This window comes from Salvelinus namaycush, chromosome 3 (genome assembly GCF_016432855.1).
Source record: "Salvelinus namaycush isolate Seneca chromosome 3, SaNama_1.0, whole genome shotgun sequence".
NCBI classification, from domain to species: domain Eukaryota; kingdom Metazoa; phylum Chordata; class Actinopteri; order Salmoniformes; family Salmonidae; genus Salvelinus; species Salvelinus namaycush.
The window spans coordinates 97,948,732-97,972,720 of record NC_052309.1 but is presented as its reverse complement, the minus strand read 5'-3'; the positions used below and the strand labels follow the sequence as shown (position 1 = coordinate 97,972,720).

General features: G+C 48.9%; 1 protein-coding gene across 3 annotated transcripts in view; it reads left to right on the top strand.

Moving 5' to 3' along the window:
* LOC120043843 (septin-9-like) overlaps positions 1–23,989 on the top strand; it is a 149,772-nt gene that overhangs the window by 49,738 nt on the left and 76,045 nt on the right. For all 3 annotated transcript variants that reach the window (XM_038988440.1, XM_038988442.1, XM_038988441.1), the window contains one exon: positions 22,855–23,607. In XM_038988440.1, the coding sequence (XP_038844368.1) occupies positions 22,855–23,607 (753 nt within the window). The remainder of the gene's footprint in view (positions 1–22,854; positions 23,608–23,989) is intronic.

The window sequence follows — 23,989 nt, the reverse complement described above, 5'->3', positions numbered from 1 at the left end:
GAGTGGATATCCACACGGCCTCTCTTCTCTTTACAGAGGAGGAGTGGATATCCACACAGCCTGGCCTCTCTTCTCTTTACAGAGGAGGAGTGGATATCCACACACAGCCTGGCCTCTCTTCTCTTTACAGAGGAGGAGTGGATATCCACACAGCCTGGCCTCTCTTCTCTTTACAGAGCAGGAGTGGATATCCACACAGCCTGGCCTCTCTTCTCTTTACAGAGGAGGAGTGGATATCCACACACAGCCTGGCCTCTCTTCTCTTTACAGAGGAGTGGATATCCACACAGCCTGGTCTCTCTTCTCTTTACAGAGGAGGAGTGGATATCCACACAGCCTGGCCTCTCTTCTCTTTACAGAGGAGGAGTGGATATCCACACGGCCTCTCTTCTCTTTACAGAGGAGGAGTGGATATCCACACAGCCTGGCCTCTCTTCTCTTTACAGAGGAGGAGTGGATATCCACACACAGCCTGGCCTCTCTTCTCTTTACAGAGGAGGAGTGGATATCCACACACAGCCTGGCCTCTCTTCTCTTTACAGAGGAGTGGATATCCACACACAGCCTGGCCTCTCTTCTCTTTACAGAGCAGGAGTGGATATCCACACAGCCTGGCCTCTCTTCTCTTTACAGAGGAGGAGTGGATATCCACACACAGCCTGGCCTCTCTTCTCTTTACAGAGGAGGAGAGGATATCCACACAGCCTGGCCTCTCTTCTCTTTACAGAGGAGGAGTGGATATCCACACAGCCTGGCCTCTCTTCTCTTTACAGAGGAGGAGTGGATATCCACACAGCCTGGACTCTCTTCTCTTTACAGAGGAGGAGTGGATATCCACACAGCCTGGCCTCTCTTCTCTTTACAGAGGAGGAGTGGATATCCACACACAGCCTGGCCTCTCTTCTCTTTACAGAGGAGTGGATATCCACACACAGCCTGGCCTCTCTTCTCTTTACAGAGCAGGAGTGGATATCCACACAGCCTGGCCTCTCTTCTCTTTACAGAGGAGGAGTGGATATCCACACACAGCCTGGCCTCTCTTCTCTTTACAGAGGAGGAGAGGATATCCACACAGCCTGGCCTCTCTTCTCTTTACAGAGGAGGAGTGGATATCCACACAGCCTGGCCTCTCTTCTCTTTACAGAGGAGGAGTGGATATCCACACAGCCTGGACTCTCTTCTCTTTACAGAGGAGGAGTGGATATCCACACAGCCTGGCCTCTCTTCTCTTTACAGAGGAGGAGTGGATATCCACACAGCCTGGCCTCTCTTCTCTTTACAGAGGAGGAGTGGATATCCACACAGCCTGGCCTCTCTTCTCTTTACAGAGGAGTGGATATCCACACAGCCTGGCCTCTCTTCTCTTTACAGAGGAGGAGTGGATATCCACACAGCCTGGCCTCTCTTCTCTTTACAGAGGAGGAGTGGATATCCACACAGCCTGGCCTCTCTTCTCTTTACAGAGGAGGAGTGGATATCCACACACAGCCTGGCCTCTCTTCTCTTTACAGAGGAGGAGTGGATATCCACACAGCCTGGCCTCTCTTCTCTTTACAGAGGAGGAGTGGATATCCACACAGCCTGGCCTCTCTTCTCTTTACAGAGGAGGAGTGGATATCCACACAGCCTGGCCTCTCTTCTCTTTACAGAAGAGTGGATATCCACACAGCCTGGCCTCTCTTCTCTTTACAGAGGAGGAGTGGCTATCCACACAGCCTGGCCTCTCTTCTCTTTACAGAGGAGGAGTGGCTATCCACACAGCCTGGCCTCTCTTCTCTTTACAGAGGAGGAGTGGCTATCCACACAGCCTGGCCTCTCTTCTCTTTACAGAGGAGGAGTGGATATCCACACAGCCTGGCCTCTCTTCTCTTTACAGAGGAGGAGTGGATATCCACACAGCCTGGCCTCTCTTCTCTTTACAGAGGAGGAGTGGATATCCACACACAGCCTGGCCTCTCTTCTCTTTACAGAGGAGGAGTGGATATCCACACAGCCTGGCCTCTCTTCTCTTTACAGAGGAGGAGTGGATATCCACACACAGCCTGGCCTCTCTTCTCTTTACAGAGCAGGAGTGGATATCCACACACAGCCTGGCCTCTCTTCTCTTTACAGAGCAGGAGTGGATATCCACACAGCCTGGCCTCTCTTCTCTTTACAGAGGAGGAGTGGCTATCCACACACAGCCTGGCCTCTCTTCTCTTTACAGAGCAGGAGTGGATATCCACACACAGCCTGGCCTCTCTTCTCTTTACAGAGCAGGAGTGGATATCCACACACAGCCTGGCCTCTCTTCTCTTTACAGAGGAGGAGTGGATATCCACACAGCCTGGCCTCTCTTCTCTTTACAGAGGAGGAGTGGATATCCACACAGACTGGCCTCTCTTCTCTTTACAGAGGAGTGGATATCCACACAGCCTGGCCTCTCTTCTCTTTACAGAGGAGGAGTGGATATCCACACAGCCTGGACTCTCTTCTCTTTACAGAGGAGTGGATATCCACACAGCCTGGACTCTCTTCTCTTTACAGAGCAGGAGTGGATATCCACACAGCCTGGCCTCTCTTCTCTTTACAGAGGAGGAGTGGATATCCACACACAGCCTGGCCTCTCTTCTCTTTACAGAGGAGGAGTGGATATCCACACAGCCTGGACTCTCTTCTCTTTACAGAGGAGTGGATATCCACACAGCCTGGCCTCTCTTCTCTTTACAGAGGAGGAGTGGATATCCACACAGCCTGGCCTCTCTTCTCTTTACAGAGGAGGAGTGGATATCCACACAGCCTGGCCTCTCTTCTCTTTACAGAGGAGTGGATATCCACACAGCCTGGCCTCTCTTCTCTTTACAGAGGAGTGGATATCCACACAGCCTGGCCTCTCTTCTCTTTACAGAGGAGGAGTGGCTATCCACACAGCCTGGCCTCTCTTCTCTTTACAGAGGAGGAGTGGCTATCCACACAGCCTGGCCTCTCTTCTCTTTACAGAGGAGTGGATATCCACACAGCCTGGCCTCTCTTCTCTTTACAGAGGAGGAGTGGCTATCCACACAGCCTGGCCTCTCTTCTCTTTACAGAGGAGGAGTGGCTATCCACACAGCCTGGCCTCTCTTCTCTTTACAGAGGAGTGGATATCCACACAGACTGGCCTCTCTTCTCTTTACAGAGGAGGAGTGGATATCCACACAGCCTGGCCTCTCTTCTCTTTACAAAGGAGGAGTGGATATCCACACAGCCTGGCATCTCTTCTCTTTACAGAGGAGGAGAGGATCTTCAGTGCCTGCCCTGCTCTCAGCTTTAACCCCCTCCTCACTGCCAATGTAGTAGAAGTTGCCTTTAACCACTGATTCAGGGTCAGATATACTCTTATCTCCATGAATGGTTCAGGTCAGTATTGGAGGTAAAACAATCTGATCTTAGATCATTCTTTAAGTACTTATTTTGTGTTACACTAATGGTTGATATGAATAACACAAGTGGTTATTTTATGTCATCATATGACAGTCAGTTCTTAGTTATGTTATGCTGGGCTATCCCCTCCCCTCAGGAAGTATCTTCCCTCAGTCTGCAGTACAAGCCAATGCTACCATGACAACTAAATGAAGGGTCTACCTCTTTTTATAGGCTCAGTTTCTGACAGGCAGGGCAGAAATTAGACCAGAGGTAGAGATCCAAGGTTGCATCCCATATGGCATCCTCCTATTTGCTATTTAGTGCACTACTTGACCGGGGCCCATAGGAAATAGGGTGCCATTTGGGACATACATCAAGTCTTTCACATACTGTGGAAAACCAGAATTAAGCAAACTGTGATTTAGCTGTGGTTGTTTTTTCTGAATACCCCTCAGTTGGTTAGTGCACGTTATATAACCTAAAACATGTCTTCTGAACATACCATATCTAGAGGGGATTATTAGAACGTATGGGAGCTACAGAATTCAACACATTCTGGGTGGTTTTCAGCAGGGAGAAAGGATCAGTGTCTGAGACTGTCTAATCAGACAGCTTTTCAGGACACAAAATGAAGTGGAATGAAATGGTTGTGCTCTATGATGATTCACGTTAATGGGATGACCAATCACGTCCAGTAAAAACGCATTGATAAGGCATTGAAAACGTATTGTTAACGTGATTGATTGCTCAATCTTTTCAACTGCTTCCCAAGGCATTTCATCTGGCATTTTGAATCTGACCTGCACAATGCATTACAAAGCAAGCCCACTCAAATACTGGTTTCCCAACTTAACTATTACATTTTGTGCCAATCTGTCATTGTTCTGCACAGTAGCTTCCCTGACCCCACTCTATTAGCGAACCCCATTGGAGGACAGCACAGGAAGTGTCCCCTGCCAGGAGCTGAAAGGCCAACCAGCCGTCTCCGTCCTTATCTGCCCTATCAGTTCACCTCTCACGACTAACACAGGTGTCCTGCCTCTGCCGCCATGCTGTGTGTGTTGTAGCTGGAGGCTACTGGAACCTACTGCTGGGGTCACTCCCAGGCAGGGAGAACATAGCCTCTGCCGCCATGCTGTGTGTGTTGTAGCTGGAGGCTACTGGAACCTACTGCTGGGGTCACTCCCAGGCAGGGAGAACATAGCCTCTGCCGCCATGCTGTGTGTGTTGTAGCTGGAGGCTACTGGAACCTACTGCTGGGGTCACTCCCAGGCAGGGAGAACATAGCCTCTGCCGCCATGCTGTGTGTGTTGTAGCTGGAGGCTACTGGAACCTACTGCTGGGGTCACTCCCAGGCAGGGAGAACATAGCCTCTGCCGCCATGCTGTGTGTGTTGTAGCTGGAGGCTACTGGAACCTACTGCTGGGGTCACTCCCAGGCAGGGAGAACATAGCCTCTGCCGCCATGCTGTGTGTGTTGTAGCTGGAGGCTACTGGAACCTACTGCTGGGGTCACTCCCAGGCAGGGAGAACATAGCCTCTGCCGCCATGCTGTGTGTGTTGTAGCTGGAGGCTACTGGAACCTACTGCTGGGGTCACTCCCAGGCAGGGAGAACATAGCCTCTGCCGCCATGCTGTGTGTGTTGTAGCTGGAGGCTACTGGAACCTACTGCTGGGGTCACTCCCAGGCAGGGAGAACATAGCCTCTGCCGCCATGCTGTGTGTGTTGTAGCTGGAGGCTACTGGAACCTACTGCTGGGGTCACTCCCAGGCAGGGAGAACATAGCCTCTGCCGCCATGCTGTGTGTGTTGTAGCTGGAGGCTACTGGAACCTACTGCTGGGGTCACTCCCAGGCAGGGAGAACATAGCCTCTGCCGCCATGCTGTGTGTGTTGTAGCTGGAGGCTACTGGAACCTACTGCTGGGGTCACTCCCAGGCAGGGAGAACATAGCCTCTGCCGCCATGCTGTGTGTGTTGTAGCTGGAGGCTACTGGAACCTACTGCTGGGGTCACTCCCAGGCAGGGAGAACATAGCCTCTGCCGCCATGCTGTGTGTGTTGTAGCTGGAGGCTACTGGAACCTACTGCTGGGGTCACTCCCAGGCAGGGAGAACATAGCCTCTGCCGCCATGCTGTGTGTGTTGTAGCTGGAGGCTACTGGAACCTACTGCTGGGGTCACTCCCAGGCAGGGAGAACATAGCCTCTGCCGCCATGCTGTGTGTGTTGTAGCTGGAGGCTACTGGAACCTACTGCTGGGGTCACTCCCAGGCAGGGAGAACATAGCCTCTGCCGCCATGCTGTGTGTGTTGTAGCTGGAGGCTACTGGAACCTACTGCTGGGGTCACTCCCAGGCAGGGAGAACATAGCCTCTGCCGCCATGCTGTGTGTGTTGTAGCTGGAGGCTACTGGAACCTACTGCTGGGGTCACTCCCAGGCAGGGAGAACATAGCCTCTGCCGCCATGCTGTGTGTGTTGTAGCTGGAGGCTACTGGAACCTACTGCTGGGGTCACTCCCAGGCAGGGAGAACATAGCCTCTGCCGCCATGCTGTGTGTGTTGTAGCTGGAGGCTACTGGAACCTACTGCTGGGGTCACTCCCAGGCAGGGAGAACATAGCCTCTGCCGCCATGCTGTGTGTGTTGTAGCTGGAGGCTACTGGAACCTACTGCTGGGGTCACTCCCAGGCAGGGAGAACATAGCCTCTGCCGCCATGCTGTGTGTGTTGTAGCTGGAGGCTACTGGAACCTACTGCTGGGGTCACTCCCAGGCAGGGAGAACATAGCCTCTGCCGCCATGCTGTGTGTGTTGTAGCTGGAGGCTACTGGAACCTACTGCTGGGGTCACTCCCAGGCAGGGAGAACATAGCCTCTGCCGCCATGCTGTGTGTGTTGTAGCTGGAGGCTACTGGAACCTACTGCTGGGGTCACTCCCAGGCAGGGAGAACATAGCCTCTGCCGCCATGCTGTGTGTGTTGTAGCTGGAGGCTACTGGAACCTACTGCTGGGGTCACTCCCAGGCAGGGAGAACATAGCCTCTGCCGCCATGCTGTGTGTGTTGTAGCTGGAGGCTACTGGAACCTACTGCTGGGGTCACTCCCAGGCAGGGAGAACATAGCCTCTGCCGCCATGCTGTGTGTGTTGTAGCTGGAGGCTACTGGAACCTACTGCTGGGGTCACTCCCAGGCAGGGAGAACATAGCCTCTGCCGCCATGCTGTGTGTGTTGTAGCTGGAGGCTACTGGAACCTACTGCTGGGGTCACTCCCAGGCAGGGAGAACATAGCCTCTGCCGCCATGCTGTGTGTGTTGTAGCTGGAGGCTACTGGAACCTACTGCTGGGGTCACTCCCAGGCAGGGAGAACATAGCCTCTGCCGCCATGCTGTGTGTGTTGTAGCTGGAGGCTACTGGAACCTACTGCTGGGGTCACTCCCAGGCAGGGAGAACATAGCCTCTGCCGCCATGCTGTGTGTGTTGTAGCTGGAGGCTACTGGAACCTACTGCTGGGGTCACTCCCAGGCAGGGAGAACATAGCCTCTGCCGCCATGCTGTGTGTGTTGTAGCTGGAGGCTACTGGAACCTACTGCTGGGGTCACTCCCAGGCAGGGAGAACATAGCCTCTGCCGCCATGCTGTGTGTGTTGTAGCTGGAGGCTACTGGAACCTACTGCTGGGGTCACTCCCAGGCAGGGAGAACATAGCCTCTGCCGCCATGCTGTGTGTGTTGTAGCTGGAGGCTACTGGAACCTACTGCTGGGGTCACTCCCAGGCAGGGAGAACATAGCCTCTGCCGCCATGCTGTGTGTGTTGTAGCTGGAGGCTACTGGAACCTACTGCTGGGGTCACTCCCAGGCAGGGAGAACATAGCCTCTGCCGCCATGCTGTGTGTGTTGTAGCTGGAGGCTACTGGAACCTACTGCTGGGGTCACTCCCAGGCAGGGAGAACATAGCCTCTGCCGCCATGCTGTGTGTGTTGTAGCTGGAGGCTACTGGAACCTACTGCTGGGGTCACTCCCAGGCAGGGAGAACATAGCCTCTGCCGCCATGCTGTGTGTGTTGTAGCTGGAGGCTACTGGAACCTACTGCTGGGGTCACTCCCAGGCAGGGAGAACATAGCCTCTGCCGCCATGCTGTGTGTGTTGTAGCTGGAGGCTACTGGAACCTACTGCTGGGGTCACTCCCAGGCAGGGAGAACATAGCCTCTGCCGCCATGCTGTGTGTGTTGTAGCTGGAGGCTACTGGAACCTACTGCTGGGGTCACTCCCAGGCAGGGAGAACATAGCCTCTGCCGCCATGCTGTGTGTGTTGTAGCTGGAGGCTACTGGAACCTACTGCTGGGGTCACTCCCAGGCAGGGAGAACATAGCCTCTGCCGCCATGCTGTGTGTGTTGTAGCTGGAGGCTACTGGAACCTACTGCTGGGGTCACTCCCAGGCAGGGAGAACATAGCAGGCCTTTGTATGTTTTCAGCTACCGCTCTTTGTTATTCTCCCTGTAGAACATGTGGAGTGTAACTTATACTCTGCACACAGACACACACACAGGCACCAATGCACGTAGACACACACACACACACACACACACACACACACACACACACACACACACACACACACACACACACACACACACACACACACACACACAGAGAGAGAGAGAACACAGAACACACACGCCCGCCCAGCCAAGCCAAGGCCCCTTGAGTTATCACCAGCCCTCAACATACGACAAAGCAATGAAAGACTTCCCTTTTATTTTAGCTAATATGAACTTTTCCTGCTCGAGTTGGAGAGTGTGTTTGACGACTGTAATGGACACCTTTTGGAGAGGGATGTGAAGTAGCCTTGATGAGGTGAGTTTGGCCGGTAACATTTTCTATGAGGGCTATCACAACGCATTAGAAAAGCACTTATAAGGCATTATATGTGTGTGCATTGAGACGGAATAGGCACAACTAACTCATGCTCATACAATATTGTGGGTTGTACCTCATCTCACGCTGGTTGAGGCCCTCCTTTTCCTCTCTGTTATGTGTATGTGTCTCATAGAAAGAGTTGGCCTTATTTCACTGGAACCTGAGAGGAGGAGAGAGAGGAGAGAGAGGAGAGGAGAGGAGAGGAGAGGAGAGGAGAGAGAGAGAGAGAGAGAGAGAGAGAGAGAGAGAGAGAGAGAGAGAGAGAGAGAGAGAGAGAGAGGAGAGGAGAGGAGGAGAAAGGAGGAGAAAGGAGAGGTTAAGGCCCTTATTTTCCTCTCTATTATGAGTATGTGTCTCATAGAAAGAGTTGGACTTATTTCACTGGAACCTGTGTGAATTCTATAGGTATCAGGATCAGTACTGATCTGGGCTGAGAGTAGGAGTTCTCACACGCACCGACCTGTCCACTTTGAGGGTCAAGGGTCACACACCACACTCTCAGCTGTAAAAAGGGCACAATTGGCCAATCACAGATCACAATCTGCATGTCGTGCAACATCTACTGATCACATCCCCTGAATTTGCCTCAATATTTCTAATAAACTGTGATGAGCACATTGGTCATGAGGACTTTTAACTGTACTCTTCTGTTCCTTCTGGCTGACAGTCAGCTGATCACGTGGTGGGTGCCTTCATCAAATCAAATCAAATGTTATTTGTCACATGCGCCGAATACCTTACAGTGAAATGCTTACTTACAAGCCCTTAACCAACAACGCTTTAAGAAGTTTTAAGGAAAAAAAGTGTTTAGGAAAAAATAGCTGTTCAGGAGTCTTATGACTTGGGGGTAGAAGCTGTTTAGAAGTCTCTTGACCCTAGACTTGGTGCTCCGGTACCGCTTGCAGAGAGAACAGTCTATGACCAGGGTGGCTGGAGTCTTTGACAATTTTTAGGGCCTTCCTCTGACACCGCCTGGTATAGAGGTCCTGGATGGCAGGAAGCTTGGTCCCAGTGATGTTCTGGTGTCACGTTCCTGACCTGTTTTCTGTTATTTTTGTATGTGTTTAGTTGGTCAGGGCGTGAGTTGGGGTGGGCATTCTATGTTTTGTGCTTCTATGTTTAGGTCATTTGTAATTAGCCTTATATGGTTCTCAATCAGGGACAGGCTGTTTGACGTTTCCTCTGATTGAGAACCATATAAAGGTAGGCTGTTCACACTGTTTGTTTGTGGGTGGTTGTCTTCCGTGTCTGTGTATGTTGCACCACACGGGACTGTTTCGGTTTGTTCGTTCGTTTGTTGTAGTCTGTACCTGTTCGTGCGTTCTTCGTGTTATATGTAAGTTCTCATAGTTCAGGTCTGTCTACGTTCGTTTGTTATTTTGTAGTTTGTTGAAGTGTTTTCGGTTTTCGTCTTTACTTTAATAAACTTCATTATGTCCACATTCCACGCTGCGCTTTGGTCCAATCCCTACTCCTCCTCTTCTTCCGAAGAGGAGGAGGACAGCCGTTACAGAACCACCCACCAACCATGGATCAAGCAGCGTGAGAGGAACCAGCAACAGCGGCCAAAAAATCAGGACTCGTGGACTTGGGAGGAAATATTGGACGGAAAGGGACCCTGGGCTCAACCAGGAGAATATCGCCGCCCCAAAGCTGAGCTGGAGGCAGCGAAAGCAGAGAGGCGGCGTTTTGAGGAGCTAGCTCGGAAGCAGGAGAAGGATCTGGGCTACACTACGTGGGAGGAGATCGACAGGTGGGCGATCGACCCAGTGCGAGTGCCGGAGCCCGCCTGGGATTCTCTGGCGCAGTGCGAGGAGGGATACCGGCGAATGGAGGCAGCACGACGACGCGGTAGGAAGCCTGTGAGTAAACCCCAAAAATGTCTTGGGGGGGGGGCTAAAAGGGAGAGTGGCGAAGTCAGGTAGGAGACCTGCGCCTACGGGCAGACACCGTGTTACGCAGTAGAGCGCATGGTGTCTCCTGTACGTGTGCATAGCCCGGTGCGGTACATACCAGCTCCTCGTATCGGCCGGGCCAGATTGAGCATTGAGCCAAGTGCCATGAAGCCGGCTCTACACATCTGGCCACCAGTGCGTCTCCTCGGGCCGGCTTACATGGCACCAGCCTTACGCATGGTGTCCCCGGTTCGCCTACATAGCCCGGTGCAGGTTATTCCACCTCCCCGCACTGGTCGGGCGACGGGGAGCATACAACCAGGTAAGGTTGGGCAGGCTCGGTGCTCAAGGGAGCCAGTACGCCTGCACGGTCCGGTATTTCCGGCGCCACCTCCCCGCTCCAGCCCAGTACCACCAGTGCCTACACCACGCACCAGGCTTCCAGTGCGTCTCCAGAGCCCTGTTCCTCCTCCACGCACTCTCCCTGTGGTGCGTGTCTCCAGCCCAGTGCCTCCAGTCCCGGCACCACGCACCAAGCCTCCTGTGCGTCTCCAGAGCCCTGTACGCACTGTTCCTTCTCCCCGTACTCGCCCTGATGTGCGTGCCCTCAGCCCGGTACCACCAGTGCCGGTACCACGCACCAGGCCTATAGTACGCCTTGAGAGTCCAGTGTGCCCTGTTGTTGTTCCCCGCACTAGCCTGATGGTGCGTGTCCTTAGCCCGGTACCTCCAGTTCCGGTACCACGCACCAGGCCTACAGTGCGTCTCAGCCGGCCAGAGTCTGCCGTCTGCCAAGCGGCGCCTGAACTGCCCGTCTGCCAAGCGGCGCCTGAACTGCCCGTCTGCCAAGCGGCGCCTGAACTGCCCGTCTGCCCAACGGCGCCTGAACTGCCCGTCTGCCCAACGCCGTCTGAACTGCCCGTCTGCCCAACGCCGTCTGAACTGTCCGTCTGCCAAGCGCCGCATGAACTGCCCGTCGGTACTGAGCCTTCAAAGCCGCCCGTCTGCCATGAGCCTGCAAAGCCGCCCGTCTGCCATGAGCCTTCAGAGCCGTCCGCCAGACAGGATCAGCCAGAGCCTTCCGCCAGACAGGATCAGCCAGAGCCTTCCGCCAGACATGACCAGCCAGAGCCGTCAGCGAGCCATGACCAGCCAGAGCCGTCATCCAGCCAGGATCCGCCAGAGCCGTCATCCAGCCAGGATCCGCCAGAGCCAGCCAGCCAGGATCCACCAGAGCCAGCCAGCCAGGATCCGCCAGAGCCAGCCAGCCAGGATCCGCCATCCAGTCCGGTGCTGCCGTCCCTCAGTCCGGAGCTGCCGTCCCTCAGTCCGGAGCTGCCGTCCCTCAGTCCGGAGCTGCCGTCCCTCAGTCCGGAGCTGCCGTCCCTCAGTCCGGAGCTGCCCCTTATCCCGGTGATGCCCCTTAATTTAGGTGGGGTTATTTGGAGGGTGGTCATTGAGAGGGGGATAAAAAAGCGGGGATTTAGTATGGTGGGATGGGGACCACGCCCAGAGCCTGAGCCGCCACCGTGGACAGATGCCCACCCAGACCCTCCCCTAGACTTTTGGTGGTGCGTCCGGAGTTCGCACCTTGAGGGGGGGGTTCTGTCACGTTCCTGACCTGTTTTCTGTTATTTTTGTATGTGTTTAGTTGGTCAGGGCGTGAGTTGGGGTGGGCATTCTATGTTTTGTGTTTCTATGTTTAGGTCATTTGTAATTAGCCTTATATGGTTCTCAATCAGGGACAGGTGTTTGACGTTTCCTCTGATTGAGAACCATATAAAGGTAGGCTGTTCACACTGTTTGTTTGTGGGTGGTTGTCTTCCGTGTCTGTGTATGTTGCACCACACGGGACTGTTTCGGTTTGTTTGTTCGTTTGTTGTAGTCTGTACCTGTTCGTGCGTTCTTCGTGTTATATGTAAGTTCTCATAGTTCAGGTCTGTCTACGTTCGTTTGTTATTTTGTAGTTTGTTGAAGTGTTTTCGGTTTTCGTCTGTACTTTAATAAACTTCATTATGTCCACATTCCACGCTGCGCTTTGGTCCAATCCCTACTCCTCCTCTTCGGAAGAAGAGGAGGAGGACAGCCGTTACATCTGGGCCGTTCGCACTACCCTCTGTAGTGTTTTGCGGTCGGAGGCCGAGCTGTTGCCATACCAGGCAGTGATGCAACCAGTCAGGATCCTCTCGATGGTGCAGCTGTATAACCTTTTGAGGATCTGAGGACCCAAGCCAAATCTTTTCAGTCTCCTGAGGGGTAATAGGCTTTGTCGTGCCCTCTTCATGACTGTCTTAGTGTGTTTGGGAAACAAGTTATTATTTTATTTTTTACCCCTTTTTCATGATATCCAATTGGTAGTTACAGTCCTATCGCTGCAACTCCCGTACGGACTCAGGAGAGGCGAAGTTCGAGAGCCATGCGTCCTCCAAAACACGACTCTGCCAAGCCGCACTGCTTCTTGACACACTGCTTGCTTAACCTGGAAGCCAGCCGCACCAATGTGTCGGAGGAAACATCGTACAGCTGGCGACCGAAGTCAGCGTGCATGCGTCCCGGCCACCACAGCAGTCGCTAGAGCATGATGGGACAAGGTCATCCCAGCTGGCCAAATCCTCCCCTAACCCGGGCGACGCTGGGCCAATTGTGCGCCGCCTCATGGGTCTCCCGGTCGTGGCCGGCTCCGACACAGCCCGGGATCAAACCGAGATCTGTAGTGACGCCTCAAGCACCGCAGTGCCTTAGACCGCAGTGCCACTCGGGAGGCCCTGGAAAACAAGTTTTAAGACAGGCTAAGAGAGAAGAGGGAGGGAGAGAGGGAGAGAGGGAGAGAGAGAGATTGACAAACAAACCCAAACATAGGCAAAGTCTTCTCATACCAATTAGGATCTGGCTAAAAATACTTGAATCAGTTATAGAACACATTGCCCTTTATGGTTGTGAGGTCTGGGGTTCACTCACCAACCAATAATTCACAAAATGGGACAAACACCAAATTGAGACTTTGCATGCAGTTTTCTGCAAAAATATCCTCAGTGTACAACGTAAAACACCAAATAATGCAAGCAGAGCAGAATTAGGCCGATACCCACTAATTATCAAAATCCAGAAAAGACCACCTAACCACCTAAAGGGAAGCAATTCCAGAACCTTCCATAACAAAGCCATCACCTACAGAGAGATGAACCTGGAGAAGAGCCCCCTAAGCAAGCTGGTCCTGGGGCTCCGTTCACAAACACAAACACACCCCACAGAGCCCCAGGACAGCAACATATTAGACTCAACCAAATCATGAAAAAACTAAAATATAATTACTTGACACATTGGAAAGAATTTACAAAAAACAGAGCAAACTGGAATACTATTTGGCCTTGAACAGAGAGTACAGAGTGGCAGAATACCTGACCACTGTGACTGACCCACACTTAAGGAAAGCTTTGACTATGTACAGACTCAGTGAGTGTAACAGTATAACTTTAGTCCGTCCCCTCGCCCCGACCCGGGTGCGAACTAGGGACCCTCTGCACACATCAACAACAGTCACCCACGAAGCATCGTTACCCATCGCTCCACAAAAGCCGCGGCCCTTGCAGAGCAAGGGGAACCACTACTTCAAGGTCTCAGAGCAAGTGACGTCACCGATTGAAAGGCTATTAGCGCGCACCACCGCTAACTAGCTAGCCATTTCACATCCGTTACACTCACCCCCCTTTCGACCTCCTCCTTTTCCGCAGCAACCAGTGATCCGGGTCAACAGCATCAATGTAACAGTATAACTTTAGTCCGTCCTCTCGCCCCGACTCGGGCGCGAACCAGGGACACTCTGCACACATCAACAACTGACACACACGAAGCATCGTTACCCATCGCTCCACAAAAGCCACTGCCCTTGCAGAGCAAGGGGAACCACTACTTCAAGGTCTCAGAGCAAGTGACGTCTCCGATTGAAAGGCTATTAGCGCGCACCACCGCTAACTAGCAAGCCATTTCACATCCGTTACATGAGCATAGCCTTGCTATTGAGAAAGGCCGCCGTAGGCAGACCTGGCTCTCAAGAGAAGACAGGCTATGTGCACACTGCCCACAAAATGAGGTGGAAACTGAGCTGTACTTCCTAACCTCCTGCCAAATGTATGAACATATTAGAGACACATATTTCCCTCAGATTACACCGACCCACAAAGAATTCGAAAACAAATCCAATTTTGATAAACTCCCATATCTATTGGGTAAAATACCACAGTGTGCCATCACAGCAGCAAGATTTGTGACCTGATGCCACAAAAAAAGGGCAACCAGTGAAGAACAAACACCATTGTAAATACAACCCATATTTATGTTTATTTATCTTCCCTTTTGTACTTTAACTATTTGCACATAATATTATTTTGGAACTTTTGTGAGTGTAATGTGTACTGTTCATTTGTATTTTTTATTTAACTTTTGTTTAGTATCTACTTCACTTTCTTTGGCAATGTTTGCATATGTTTCCCATGGCAATAAAGCCCTTAATCTCTGGGATATGTGGGACGGTAGCGTCCCACCTAACCAACAGCCAGTGAAATTGCAGGGCGCCAAATTCAAAACAACAGAAATCTCATAATTAAAATTCCTCAAACATACACGTATTATACACCATTTTAAAGATAAACTTCTCGTTAATCCAGCGACAGTGTCTGATTTCAAAAAGGATTTACGGTGAAAGCACACCTTGCGATTATGTTAGGTCAGTACATAGCCACAGAAAAACACAGCCATTTTTCCAGCCAAAGAGGGGAGTAACAAAAAGCATAAATAGAGTTAAAATGAATCACTAACCTTTGATGATCTTCATCAGATGACGCTCATAGGACTTCATATCACACAATACATGTATGTTTTGTTCGGTAAAATTCATATTTATATCCAAAAATCTGAGTTTAGGCGGGACGCTACTGTCTCACTTGGCCAAAAGCCAGAGAAAATGCAGCGCGCCAAATTCAAATAAATTACTATAAAAATCTAACTTTCATTAAATCACACATGAAAGATACCAAATTAAAGCTACACTGGTTGTGAATCCAGCCAACATGTCAGAATTCAAATAGGCTTTTCGGCGAAAGCAAACGATGCTATTATCTGAGGATAGCAAAAGAGTAAACAAAGAGAGAGAAGCATATTTCAACCCTGCAGGCGCGACACAAAACGCAGAAATAAAAATATAATTCATGCCTTACCTTTGACGAGCTTCTGTTGTTGGCACTCCAATATGCCCCATAAACATCACAAATGGTCCTTTTGTTCGATTAATTCCGTCGATATATATCCAAAATGTCCATTTATTTGGCGAGTTTGATCCAGAAAAACACCGGTTCCAACTTGCTCAACGTGGCTACAAAATATCTCAAAGGTTACCTGTAAACTTTGCCAAAACATTTCAAACTACTTTTGTAATACAACTTTAGGTATTTTTTAACGTAAATAATCGAAAATAAATAAACTGTAGCATGCTTTCTGGTTACGCGCCTCTAACAATCAGTACACTTCACTCGACCCTCGTTCTGAACAGGGCTACTTCTTCATTACACAAAGGAAAAAGTCTCAACCAATTTCTAAAGACTGTTGACATCCAGTGGAAGCGGTAGGAACTGCAAGAAAGTCAATTAGAAATCTGGATTCCCAATGAAAATGCATTGAAAAGAGAGTGACCTCAAAAACAAAAATATCTGAATGGTTTGTCCTCGGGGTTTTGCCTGCTAAATAAGTTCTGTTATACTCACAGACATGATTCAAACAGTTTTAGAACCTTCAGAGTGTTTTCTATCCAAATATACTAATAATATGCATATCTTATCTTCTGGGGATGAGTAGCTGGCAGTTGAATTTGGGTATGCTTTTCATCCAAACGTGAAAATGCTGCCCCCTAACCTAGAGAAGTTAAATTAAATTGAAATTGAATTGAATTGAGAGAGGTTTGAGATGGGGAGGTGGGAGAGAGGTGGAGGTATAGGTAAAGAGAGGTAGAGGAAGATAAGGAGGTGAATAAAATAAAGAACAGAGTTGACATTTGGTCCTCATTATAATTATCTAGCTGTTTCTAGGAGGCTTGTGATCACTGTTATCTCATTGATACTGTACAGCTCCTGATAAAGACTCTTTGAGGCTTCACACGCCTTTGTCCTTGTGCTGGGAAACATACAGACAAGCTGACATGGAGGCACCACACACACACACTGGCATGCAAACACATAAACACATACTATACACAGACCCCCCCTCTCTCTCGCTCTCTCTCTCTCTCGCTCTCTCGCTCTCTCTCACTCACTCTCTCACTCACAGTTCCCCTCCTGCAGTATTGTGTGTGTATAACACAGTAGTGATTTAGTGGCCAGTGCCTGAGATGTGCGTCAGAGCCTCAGTGAGCCAGGCTCCAACCCCTCAGTGTTTACCTTACTACAGGGCCACATACATACATACACACACACACACACACACACACACACACACACACACACACACACACACACACACACACACACACACACACACACACACACACACACACACACACACACACACACACGCTGAGAGTGCATGTGTCTCCTCCAGACAGCTGGTGCCTCTCTTACCACAGATCCGACACAGGCACACACACACAGCTCCCTTCTCTTTTGTCCTCCCCTAACATCACTACACCCAGACTGGTCATTACATCAATCACAATATCTGTTGGTTGGATCCTCAACACTGTGAAGACTGTCGCAACAAATGTAGACACTGGTATGGTGCTGGAGATAATGAATATGAGGGTAAAAAGTGGTTAAGTGTCCGTTTAAATGGCACTTTTGTGTTGTGGAAGCTACTATATTCTTTGAGTTGAGATGATTCCTCTTTTAACTGTTAAGTGGACTGAAAGACTAACCATAGAATTAGGAATTAGAATACGAATAATTTAATAGGATTTCTATGGGACTAATTACTGTAACTATTCATCCTTGCTTCAAATAATTCCTGTTATTTCTGATGTGTGAGGATGACTTCATCAGGGATGTTGTTTTAGGCTCTTCCTTATTTCCTGTTGAATCACTGTATCTAAACGTCTTTATATGTCTCATAAGGCATTATATCAGCCATATCTACAGGTAGTGAATTTCATGGCCCATTTTGTAAATGCCATTTTATCTCAAAAGTGTTCTTTGTGACATCACTGGTCTAGATCTGTGTTTGTCTAGATCTGTTATGCAGGATCAGCCGTAGCATCAGGTGGTTAGTCAGCTGTGGTAGCAGATCTGGTATATGTCTGTTTGTAGCATGGGCCACATGGCTTAGTCCTTATCTCTATCCAGATGCATGACTCTCCTTATCACGGGAAGGCAGGTAGCCTAGCGGGTTAAGAGCGGTGGGCCAGTAACCGAAAGTTCACTGGTTTGAATCCCCGAGCCAGCAAGGTGTAAAAATCTGCTGTTCTACCCTTGAGCAAGGCAGTTAACCCCCAACAACTGCGCCGATGACGTGGCTGTAGATTAAGACAGCCCCCTGCACCACTCTGATGGATTAAATGCAAAAGACACATTTCAGTTGAATGCGTTCAGTTGTGCAACTCACTAGGTATCCCTTTTCCACTAGCATGGCTCTCAGTGAACTGTAATACACTGTAGGCACATCAGGACAGCCCCTGTCTCTCCTCAAAGCTGGTCAGAATTGTATGGATCAGCTGAGACCATTGGGTTTGTATTCATGAAGCGTCTCAGAATAGGAGTGCTGATCTAGGATCAGTTACCCCCCCATACATTAATTGTAATGTAAAAGGCTAAACTTATTCTAGATCAGCGTTTCTACTCTGAGACGCTTTATGAACATAGGCTGGAAGCTATTATTCGTGAGGTGCACCGGGTTAGTTATCCCCACTCCTCCGGATTCCAGGTGTCCTACTATGTAGGTGTCCTACTCCACTAACATCAAGGCGGTGGCCCGTTCCTGTAGGTTCATGCTCTACAACATTCGCAGAGTACGACCCTGCCTCACACAGGAAGCGGCGCAGGTCCTAATCCAGGCACTTGTCATCTCCCGTCTGGATTACTGCAACTCGCTGTTGGCTGGGCTCCCTGCCTGTGCCATTAAACCCCTACAACTCATCCAGAACGCCGCAGCCCGTCTGGTGTTCAACCTTCCCAAGTTCTCTCACGTCACCCCGCTCCTCCGCTCTCTCCACTGGCTTCCAGTTGAAGCTCGCATCCGCTACAAGACCATGGTGCTTGCCTACGGAGCTGTGAGGGGAACGGCACCTCCGTACCTTCAGGCTCTGATCAGGCCCTACACCCAAACAAGGGCACTGCGTTCATCCACCTCTGGCCTGCTCGCCTCCCTACCTCTGAGGAAGTACAGTTCCCGCTCAGCCCAGTCAAAACTGTTCGCTGCTCTGGCACCCCAATGGTGGAACAAACTCCCTCACGACGCCAGGTCAGCGGAGTCAATCACCACCTTCCGGAGACACCTGAAACCCCACCTCTTTAAGGAATACCTAGGATAGGATAAAGTAATCCTTCTAACCCCCCCCCCCCCCCCCCCCCCCTTAAAAGATTTAGATGCACTATTGTAAAGTGGTTGTTCCACTGGATATCATAAGGTGAATGCACCAATTTGTAAGTCGCTCTGGATAAGAGCGTCTGCTAAATGACTTAAATGTAAATGTATGTGATTGAACATCTTATTGGCTTCTCAAACTGGTATGGGGAATTCTTTCCAGGAACTCACTTTCAAAAGACCAGTTCTTTAATGTTAGTGCAGATGGAGGAAAACAGATGGAGAGACTGAGGCCATTTTATACTATTGAGATACAGCCTTAACAACACAGCACTCTCTATCACACTCATCATCAGGCCACTATCTTGGGTTGAGTTCATTAATCACCAAACGGTAGAAAACCTGAAACATTGAGGGACTACCTAGACTTGTCCAATATGAAGTGCTCATATTTGTTCCCCATGGCAAAAAGATATTCTAACGCTGTGCCCCAATGAACAAATATTAACTAGCATTGATTTTGCTGATAGCTTGAGGAAAGTTTTACTTACAGTGATTGTGATGTGGTTGTCTTGGCTGAATTAATGCACTGGATAAGAGCATCTGCTAAATGACCAAAATGTACATGTAAACACGGCCCTGCTGACAGTGGGCCAGATCCCTCTTCTTGTCTCAGGGAGGAAACCTAATCCCTGTTTGTAACAGTTGGCCATCAGTCACCTGGCCTCACCTCGCTGGCATGCCCAGGGCGGACCACTATTAGCCAGGAAGCGCTGGGATAAAGCCAGCCATTGTCCGGGACCATGGGCCCAAAGTACCTGGAGGGCCCGGAGCGCTGACAGACCTGGAATGCCAATCTGTCGATAACCGTCAACCAGCTGAGATTTCCTGTATCTGTACAGCAGGTTAGAGGGAGTTTAGAGGAGCATTAGGCCAGTGAGACTCAGCCTTGTTGAAGCAGACACACCATTTTATATCACAAAAATATCCATAATGCATCCTGAAAAACTTTACTTCTCATTTTGGTCTCTTTCCTCAGTGAAACTAAACTATTGCCAAGTTCAGCTATTACACCCAGAATTCTGTGTCAAACACCATCAATAGCACAGCATTTGTCATGTATCTACTCACACGTCTTTAAATCTTGAGGTAGCCCTGCCTAAACTGCAGCCAGCATGGCTTTTATTCAGTAATACCACACAAAAACCTGATGAAAAGAACCAAGTGTGTGAAAATAGTGTGCTCCATAAGGGGGTCTATTACCCCCATGCTGCTCCCTGGCTCGGGGCCTTCTGAGCGGGGAAGATGCTGGCGCTGGCTGGGTTGTTTATTTGGGAGCTCCAGGGCCCTAGTCTGGAAGAGCAGAGGTTAGCCAGGTGTCGCAACCTCCAAACTGACACGGAACCAATGGAACCCCATACGTTACGCAGGGTTGGGGAGTAAGTAATTACATGTAATCCGTTACATTTAAGGGATTACAAAAACGGTAACTGTAATCCGTTACGTTACCAGCAAAAATATTGTAATCAGATTACAGATACTTTTGAAAAACTAGATGATTACTTTGAGGATTACTTTTAAATTCAGAAAGAAAATCTTTGACACTTCTCTGTTTTCACAATAATATTCAAATCAGCATTGAAAAAAGGTGCAAATTTAAGTTTGTTCCACCTGAGCGAGTCTGACCACTACGATGACACACCAAATGTGTTTGATGGATCGCGGGAAAAGAGCAGAAATAGGCTTTTGTAGGCTACAGTCCAAGATATCTCTTCCAATGGTGTGACTGCTGTCGGCATCCAAAGATTATCCAACTTGAATAAACGCTTGGAGGTAAGGATGACAGCAGTGGTGTAGTCTACGGCGATACAGATATCACTTATTATTATTGATCAATGCATGCCATTCCACAAGCGCAGCATTTATTATTCAACTCGAATCAATGAGCCCAATCAGTCCTCCATTACAACAAAATCCTAAACAACAGAGTAGAGCTGGCTAATAAGTCCTTAGTTTGGGGGCTATGCTCAGGTAAAACAATGTGGCTAATCTAAACTGATAGACTTTGGTTTCTAATATAAGGATGTAATTTAATCGTATTATTATATGTATTAGAAAGCGATGGGTTAGAAGGAGCCTACATAACCAACCCATAAAGTAAAATGTCACATCCATATATGGCCACCTATGTAAACTTTAACATTGATTTATCCTGAAATAGATGTCGTTCAATTGGTAACCTACATGTTTGTCTTCTTCTAATGCATTTTAAAGTGAAAGTAATCTGAAAGTAATCTAAAAGTAATGTAATCAGATTACATTACTGATTTTGGGTAATCCAAAAGTTACGTTACTGATTCCACTTTTGGACAGGCAAGTAGTAACTGTAACGGATTACATTTAGAAAGTAACCTACCTAACTCTGACTGTACGGCTGTAAGGCCAACTTAGAAACCCAACGGAAACATAACATAGATGGACCATCCATAGATGGTATATATAAAGGTCACACCCATAGATGGTATATATAAAGTTCACACCCATAGATGGTATATATAAAGTTCACATCCATAGATGGTATATATAAAGTTCACATCCATAGATGGTATATATAAAGTTCACACCCATAGATGGTATATATAAAGTTCACACCCATAGATGGTATATATAAAGTTCACACCCATAGATGGTATATATAAAGGTCACACCCATAGATGGTATATATAAAGGTCACACCCATAGATGGTATATATAAAGTTCACACCCATAGATGGTATATATAAAGTTCACACCCATAGATGGTATATATAAAGTTCACACCCATAGATGGTATATATAAAGGTCACACCCATAGATGGTATATATAAAGGTCACACCCATAGATGGTATATATAAAGTTCACACCCATAGATGGTATATATAAAGTTCACATCCATAGATGGTATATATAAAGTTCACACCCATAGATGGTATATATAAAGTTCACACCCATAGATGGTATATATAAAGTTCACACCCATAGATGGTATATATAAAGTTCACATCCATAGATGGTATATATAAAGTTCACACCCATAGATGGTATATATAAAGTTCACACCCATAGATGGTATATATAAAGTTCACACCCATAGATGGTATATATAAAGTTCACATCCATAGATGGTATATATAAAGTTCACACCCATAGATGGTATATATAAAGTTCACATCCATAGATGGTATATATAAAGTTCACACCCATAGATGGTATATATAAAGTTCACATCCATAGATGGTATATATAAAGGTCACACCGTTAGCCAACCTGTTGCTGCTTATCTATGTTATTCGTTGATAGAACCGCGTTTTTATTCAATGGGCAGAATTGAACAGAATTTGAGTATTTATTTATAGAATACCTGCTAATTCATCACAATTTATGGGCAGGGCGAGCGCAGGGGTGTAGTCATTACGCCGATTCTGTTGTAAAATGTTTTGTAATATTTAACAACAGAAACCGTTTACTCCAAACAGAAACCGTTAAATCCAAACGTTTTGCAACGAAAACTAGAGTTTCTATTGGACAAATTCAGGTAGGTCCCGCCATGTTTTGTTCCGTTTGCTTCCATTTGGTTCTTAACTCGTGAACGGTTTCCGTCGTAAGAGGTAATGAATACACCCCAGTAGCGCGCGCTTTGGTTGTTTTTGATCAGTTTGTGCGCATCGGTTTGTTGTGAGTCAGTCACGTTTTCATTGAGGGAATGCGAAATATCTAAATCGCAATGATGAAAAAATATGTGAAGCGTATTCAATCAGGTAATGAACGGACTTTCCCTGTTAATATTTTAGCTTCATTGGGATTCCGTAGGGTTCTTGTTTTATGTGACACAGTTTTCAACTTGATTTTTGAATGGTGTTCCCCAAACACTTTAGAAATCAAATTGTAGGCTTACAATTTTCTCCAAGAGATTAATCAAAATCTGAAACGCTTTCCCCTCCTGTATTTTGGTAGCCTAGTTAGGCTATAGCAGTAGGCTACTCAGCTAAATTATGAAATTGTGATATATACTGATGCATATCTTGATGTTTATTAATCAATTCATTATATTACTTGATTAATTTACAAGGCAACACAATTCGTCTGTGTTTATCTGTTGACTGACCACAACATGTCTTCTCTTTAACAGCACTAAAGAGGTCGTTTGAGGTGGAGGAGTCTGACGTCTCCATCAACCCCTCCCCTCTGTCCCGTAGGACCAACCTCCGCTCCTCCACCTCCAGCCAGCGAAGCTTCCACGACCTGGGCTCCTCCCGCAACTCGGACTACCCCTCCAGAACCTCGCCTTCTGACTCCAACCCCTGCTCCCCCAAAACCAGCCTGAGACGCATGGAGCTGTCCGGGGGAGTGGTAGGAGGTCGTGCCCTGGATACAGCCTCCACCCGCCGGACCGAGATCTCCATTGAGGTGTCATCCAAGCAGATTGACAGCTCGCCCAGCCCGGGTATCGCCCGTTTCGGCCTGAAGAGGCCCGAGGCCCAGAGCCTTGGTTCTCGAGCCGGAGCCGTCCCAGAGAGCTCCACCAGCTCCAGCTCCAGCTCGGCACACAGACGGGCAGAGATCTCCCTCTCTCGGCCCCACGAGCCCCCCGGGGCACCCAGGAGGGGGGACTCCCAGCCTCCCTCAGCCACCCGGATCCCTGACCCCCCTCAGAGGAGAACCGACCCCACCATGGTCAGTCCTGTGGAGGGCCTTACTTCCAGGAGACCCGAGATGCCTGTCTTCCGACAGCCAGAGATGGCAGCACCACCTCCGGTCAGGGTGGTGGAGAACAACAGCCACCCCCCAGCGCCCAGTGGCCCCCTGCCCAGCCTGGTGGAGCCCAGGAGCGAGAGAACACAGCCCCCGGTCAGCGAGACGCCCGTCGTCAGACCTATAGAGAGTAAGTCAATCTAATTCTATGTCTGACACGTCTATGCATTAGTCTCTAATGCTTGTTCATTTCACCTCTGTGTGCTCTCTCTATCTGTGGACAGTATTTCACAACTGCTCTCTGCTGAGAGAGAATGTAGAGAAAGTTGTTTTTTTAAAGTTCAGGGGTTGCTCCTTTGCTTTGATCAGAATAATTTGTGTTGTAGAATGTCAATTGCATTTGTTTTCAGTGCTCATACCCTTTCAAGACAGTTTAGATACACAAGCTGTCTTATTTGACATGTGAATAGTCACCTTTTACTCAGACAAAGTGCAGCCTAACTCAGCAAGGCAACAGTGACAGTACCAGTACAGATGGTTTCTCATGAGCTCTTGCTGCTGTGATGTCTGGA